Below are 6328 nucleotides of genomic sequence, written 5' to 3'. Positions count from 1 at the left end.
GTAGTTCGTGGTTATATTATGACGAAAGTAAAACTGGTCACTGGGTGCGAATTATACTGAAAGGAAAGTTTTTTCACCTCCTGTCTGCAAACTTCTAATCTTGATGCACTTATTAAAAACTAAAGGTAAGGTGTGGTCAGTTTGCTACTGTGTCCTTGCCATATCACATTATGTTTTTCCCCCATATTATCAACCGTCTCTGTCCACTTGGTTAATAATTACCAGCGCAGCTTACTGCTTATCAGCTTGTTATAACAGTCCTTGCAGCTGCACACGTTGATTGATAACAATTATCATTAGCATCATGCTAAACAAAGTTGCTAGCTATTTTAACTGAGAGGAGTAGATGAAAGCGGCCCCTAGCCTCGCAATGCTAACACTTTAAAAACATAGATATCTCCCCACCTTCTGTATGGATGATTTACCGCTTCGCCGTAGACCCATGAGCAGGATCCTTGGTTTGCTGTCCGACGGGGCCGAGCTGTCCTCGATGTCGGGCTCCTCTTCACCGTAACCGAAATCTTTGGGAAACGAGTCCGAAACCCCGTAGCTGTCAGCCAGCTGTTCCACCTCGTACTGAATCGACATTTTGACCTAACAAAGGCCGCTTACGCTCTATGTCCCGCTCTTAATGTATCCAATCCCAACTATGTTTGTTACCAAACACAATAAAATTGCCTCGTTACTAAAACAGTTTGTCAATACCGTATTAGCCTCTTGAAATCACACTGCATGATGATGCCTCACATTTCCTAAGGATTTCCTCTCAGCTGAAAAAAAGCTTATCCTCCCGCCCCTTGATTCTGATTGGCTACATGGAATAAATCTCAAGTTTCAATTGGCTAGAGTTCCTGTCAGTCTTTTGAGGTTTCTCACTGTCACCTGACTAGTGATCAGACTTGTTTTGTGAACTAAACGGTATATCCACATGGTATAGTTGTTTTTTCGGCGATAAACTATTTGAAACACACTTTGTTTTTCAAACAGAGCCGCGTGAGGCTCCGTTGTTTTAATTTTTTTAGCCAGAAAAAGTAAATATTTATTGGAGGTTGTTAACGCGCTTACCAACAGATGGCGACAATCACACACAACAGTAAATCCAACAGTTTAGTTGTCTATCTAACATGTAGGAAATATTAGAATCAGTATACTTCTCATTTAATCCAGTTTATATATAGTTTAAAATTAGAAAGAAAATAATACACGCTTAATTCATTTTAACTATTTCAATTATTATTGTTGAGATTATTTACCCCATTAATAAAAATACATTTTGTGTGAACATTTTATTAAGGTTTTCTGGTTTTAACTTTAAAAACATGCTCTGAAACTGTATGGAATCTTAATGCAACGTTAAAATACTTATATAATTATATGTACTTGGTTTCTTGCGTTTAAATAACTGAAGAAGATTTTTATTCTCGACAAATTGGCATTATGTCGGCAATGTTCCGATATTTACGTGAGACACGGGAAGGCATCATTGAGTTGAGCTCAGCCCTATCTCCAGATGAACCCATAAAACGAAAGTTAACTTTACCGACCCGCTGCTACTTTACCTCATTTTCATTCGCTCTAATATTAAGCATTACAGCAGATATAAAAGATTAACAGTGAGCTTTATAGCCGAGATCACAATGGCGCAATATAGAGTAAGTGTCTTTGATATTCCTTTTTATTCGTTGATGTTATAAAAGCACAGTTAAAAGTTATAAAAGCTAGCACAGACGTTAGCACGCAATGAGGCTCCATTGAAATCATGATAAAATAATTATATTCCCAAATACTAATTTAAAATTGACAGAATGCTATTAAGAGCTATGGGTAAATAAAATACATAAGGTTACTGCATCTAAAGAAACGATTGCAGAAAGTTGAACTGTGGTTTAAAAAGTTTAATTATTGTAAATGTTTTCTTCCCTCAGGCTTCTGACCCCAAGAGAGAGAGTTTCAGAAGATATTTAGAGAAAACTGGAGTCACTGACAGTCTCACCAGTGGTAGGAAGCTTTATTTTTATTATTAGTTCTATAAAACCTGACGTTTCTGAAGTTAAGGTTTTTATATTTCCTTCTGCAGTCTTTTTATTATTGCAAAATGTTCATTCACTTCATCCAAAATCTTTTTTTTTTTTTTTTGCTTGATGCAAATACATACTTGCCATTTTATTTTTAAATTCAACACATTTGACTTCAGTAAATCTTGTTACAAACTTACAAAGAGAAATTGAGTTTTTAACACGCCACAGCTCCCTTCAGGAGGGGTTGACTTCACCCAATTAACCCAATTATTGGAATCAGGTGTGTTTACAGATATTCATTCAAACCAGAGCAGTCTTTCTGTACAATTTAGGTGTTTCACAGTGAATAACATAGCAAAAATATAATTTTCCTAATTAAACCAGAAAAGTATGTAATTCCTACTGCTTTTAAAATATTTTTAGCAGATTGTTTGTGAAACTAAATAAAAATAAAGTATTCAAGCAATTAAAAATGACCGACCCTTCAGCAGAGGTGTCGAGTAATTAAGTACAAATACTTTGTTACTGTACTTAAGTACACTCTTTAGGTATCTATACTTTACTCCATTACTTATTTTTCTTCCTACTTCAGACTTCTACTCATTACATTATCACAAAAGTATCTGTACTTTCTATTCCTTACATTTTAAAAACAAACGTTACTCGTTACTCTTGGCTTCTGTTTAATGCTTATACATATTTATTTCATGTCATGTGCGCCATCCAATGCAGATCATTGGCCCCATCCACATCTAGTGAAAACTAGTGTAATTAGATGAGTCATATAACTCATTGGTTTTCTAAAGGAAATCATCAGAATCAAGCAGGTGTTCTTCAAACTGCAAACGTGAATTATCTATGCCATGTTACAATGTCGGATCCAGAAAAAAATGTCGAAACTTCTGAAAGGTCGGACACAGGCGAGAGCGTATCGGGAGATGGAGACCAACAAGACCTCCCTCATCCTTGGCCCTATCTCAAAGAATTTTTCAAATTAGTCAAAAAATCGAGCTTTCAATTCATACAGTGGCATCTGGCTGTTTTTTTTAAAGGTTACTTTATACTTTAAGTAGTTTTTGGAGGACATACTGTTTCACTTTTCCTTTAGTAAAGAGGTCAAGTTGATACTTCAACTTTTACCAGAGTGTTTTTAAACTGCAGTATCTATACTTCTACTTTAGTATCAAATGTGTGTACTTTTGACACAACTGCCTTTCAGACACTTAGACAGATACTGGGTATTGCAGTCTAACAACAGAAGCCATTCCAAAGGGGTGGACCCCTTCGTCTGTTCCAATTTGCATGTTATTAAAAGAAAAAACAAGCCTTGTTGGGCTACTGTATAAAACCCAAAACTCAAAGCTATTCCTTGACATTTTGAATTGAAAAAGCTTCCTGGATGGGAAGCAAAACGTCTTGAAACTCGGAAACCAAGTCCAGTGGATTGTTTTTAATTTTTTTGAGATTACTGATTAGATTCCCCCCTTTTTTCCCTATTTTGCTCTTTTTTACAGTAACACAGGTACAACAGTGATTACATGGAACGACTGCTTTTACAGAACAGTCGGCTGCTTATTGTCAACCAAATGCAGTTTTGAAACCTGTTTTGATTAGGGGGTTTAAAACTTTATCCTTTTGTTACTAAAAGCATTTCAAGCTTTTTGTTTTTTTTGTTAGTTTTTTGGCTGATGTGTTGTAGCCCTCCCTCAGCCAGCTGATCCTTAAACCTGGATAAAAGTCAGGACGCTCCAACATTTATTTTACCTTCTTTACATCTCATAAACTGTGTGACAGAAAATATAGACACTTTTAACAGCTTAATGTATAAAATGTTGGTATACAATGGTACTTATAACTGGCCCTTCGTTTCAAGCATTGAGTTATCATCTGGTAATAGGAATTATTTTGTTGTTTTTATGTATTCCATTTTTTTAAGTTTCCTTATTTATTTGATAACTGCTGCACTTTATGAAATGCAAATGTTCCTTTTCACTGCTAAGCTGCTGCTCATTCCCTGTCTGAAAGCTGTATAAACCAAATTTCATTTTGCATATACTGTGTGTACAAAATGACAATAAAGTAGTCTAAGTTGTTAAAAAATCTCTTAAATCAGATTTGCTATTACAACCATTAGATAAAATTTATTTATTCCTTTAAGATAAAAAAGGAAAGCTAAAGTTTCCAATGGTTGATTTGTTGCGTCTTTCCTCTGCTGTCATTAATAGTTTTTTTTGTTGCATGTCTGGCAGAGGGTATGGGGTAATATTTGCCAAAGCTCCTAAATACTGGATTTCAGCAAGCAAATTTTTTCTTAGTCTTTCACCTAAATAGAAAGTAATAAATTTACAGTGAAAGTGTTTTTTGTTTTTTTTGCAGTTTGTAATTTTAAAATCCTTGATCGTTACTAATGTAAAGATTTGATTCCTGCAGTCCTCTCTGTATGTATTGGTCACAAACTAACCTCTTTTTCTACTTTTTTTTTTTTTTTTAGTTCTCGTGACTCTGTATGAGCAACAAGACAAGCCTGCCAACGCTCTTGAGTATCCTTCTTATATACACCTCTGACCTTGCTCCAGCATGTTTAATTTATTACTCCAGCGTGTTTTCTAAAGTTGCTGAGAACTTTCTTACTGCCCATTCTTTAACCAGCTGCATTCAGATTTGTAAAGCAGCAGCTTGGAGCTGTTAGCCTGATGTCAACAGACACTGAGGCTCTGCAGCAGGAAGTGAACGACCTCAGACAGAGATGTGCACGTTTGGAGGACGAAAACGAAGACCTCAAAGCTAAGGTCTTCATTTTACTTTATTTAAATAACATTCAGAAAATGATCTGAGCTTCTGTTTGTGTGTCTGAGCAGTATTTTTTTTTTAATACCAGAACAGTCCACAAGAGAGCACTGTATTCTTATACATTTTACATGAGATAATACATTTCATCCATACTTTGCATTTATGTGCAGATAATATTTTTCTTTGTCCATCAAAAATTGCTTTTAGTTTATTTTCTTGTTTTTAAAACATGAACTAAAAAGTGAATGAAAATGGATCATGACATTAACAATGCTGCGGTCAAGAAGAATAAACTCAGAACTTCCCCCTTGTAATGCACCAGTTAACATAAAGATGGAGTTTCAGGGTTGTTTACATGATGTTGACTTTGTGCTATTTGGATGTCTGTCTCTTTAAGAGGGAAGTTTATTTTCTAATAATGACTCTCATGCACACATCTGCACGAGCTGTCAAAATCAAAGCTAATGTGTTTTATTTGGATTCATTTCTAGCTCCAGAAATATGAGCCGGCTTCAAAGGATGGAGGCGCTGCCAACTAGACATCAAGAACAAACCAGTCTGTTGTTTTTTGTTTTTTTGATAAACATATTTGTTTACGCTGCTGTTGATTTAAAGATAGAACAACTCTGTAAAAGGTGAAGCTGAATTGTTTTATGTGGCTGATCTGTAAGTCTCTTTCTTATAATATAACTTATTCTGTATATGTCTGTATATAGTTTTCTGGACTGTTTATTCTTTAGTAAAGTAACTTGGTTCGAATTCTGCACTTTTTTATGATCTACTTGAAGGAAAATGTTTCTTCTTAAAATGGGAAATCATGTTGTTTCCCCAACATTAAACTTTTTTTTCTAAACTGCAGGTACATAAATGTGTTTTTCTTGTTCATATCAAAACAAGAGAGTTGTTTGTTTTTAATGCATTGAGCATTTTTGAGTTGGTGAAGTGGACAAATTAGCTGGTTGTCCATAGGCCTTATATGTGAAGCAGTGATTTAAATATTTACCTTTCGCCATCTTTTCTGCAAAGATTGAATGAAGCTTTTGAAAGGGCAAGAAATTATACATGTCTTTGATTTTATTAACCTTAATTAAAATACATGACCAGTCAGAGTGTGTGTGTGTGTGTGTATACACACTGCTCAAAAAATTAAAGGAACACTTTGAACTTATCAGATATCAATGGGGCAGAAAATCATGCTGTTTATTTAAACTGATATGGACTGGGTGAAGTGTTAGGAACAAAAGGATACCACATCATTTGATGGAAATGAAAATGATCAACTTACAGAGGGTTCAAAGACACCCCAAAAATTACATTGAAAGAATGATGCAGCAGGTTAGTCCATTTTGCTGAAATTTTATTGCAGCAGCTCAGAATGGTATTCACTAATTTTTATGGCCCCCACGTGCGTGTTTGCACACCTTACACCGTCGGGGCATGCTCCTAATGAGACGACGGATGGCGTCTTGGGGTATCTCCTCCCAGATCTGGACCAGGGCATGGACAGTCTGAGGTGCAAC

At 35.5% G+C, this 6328-nt stretch overlaps 2 protein-coding genes across 2 annotated transcripts in view; one reads left to right on the top strand and one right to left on the bottom strand.

Moving 5' to 3' along the window:
- Nucleotides 1–775, bottom strand: part of rragc (Ras-related GTP binding C) — an 11808-nt gene extending 11033 nt beyond the window's left edge. Inside the window, exon 1 of the mRNA XM_015375379.1 lies at nucleotides 406–775. Within this exon, the coding sequence (XP_015230865.1) occupies nucleotides 406–588 (183 nt within the window). The 5' untranslated portion in view covers nucleotides 589–775. The remainder of the gene's footprint in view (nucleotides 1–405) is intronic.
- A 746-nt stretch (nucleotides 776–1521) lies between these two features.
- mycbp (MYC binding protein) lies at nucleotides 1522–5642 on the top strand. The gene is made up of 5 exons (XM_015374944.1): nucleotides 1522–1652; nucleotides 1926–1998; nucleotides 4510–4558; nucleotides 4678–4807; nucleotides 5300–5642. The coding sequence occupies exons 1-5, from the start codon at nucleotides 1638–1640 to the stop codon at nucleotides 5345–5347; spliced, it is 315 nt and encodes a 104-aa protein (XP_015230430.1). The 5' UTR covers nucleotides 1522–1637; the 3' UTR covers nucleotides 5348–5642.
- The last annotated feature ends 686 nt before the right edge of the window (nucleotides 5643–6328 follow it).

Source organism: Cyprinodon variegatus, unplaced genomic scaffold, assembly GCF_000732505.1.
Source record: "Cyprinodon variegatus isolate N-32 unplaced genomic scaffold, C_variegatus-1.0 Scaffold6, whole genome shotgun sequence".
Classification (NCBI taxonomy): Eukaryota; Metazoa; Chordata; class Actinopteri; order Cyprinodontiformes; family Cyprinodontidae; genus Cyprinodon; species Cyprinodon variegatus.
Note: the sequence above shows the minus strand (reverse complement) of the source record. Positions and strands in the feature narration are given on the sequence as shown.

Coding starts and splice junctions, on each gene's coding strand:
- mycbp (XM_015374944.1), top strand. Junction 1,999..4,509: donor CACTGACAGTCTCACCAGTG/GTAGGAAGCTTT, acceptor TTTTTTTTTTAG/TTCTCGTGACTCTGTATGAG. Junction 4,559..4,677: donor AAGCCTGCCAACGCTCTTGA/GTATCCTTCTTA, acceptor AGCTGCATTCAG/ATTTGTAAAGCAGCAGCTTG.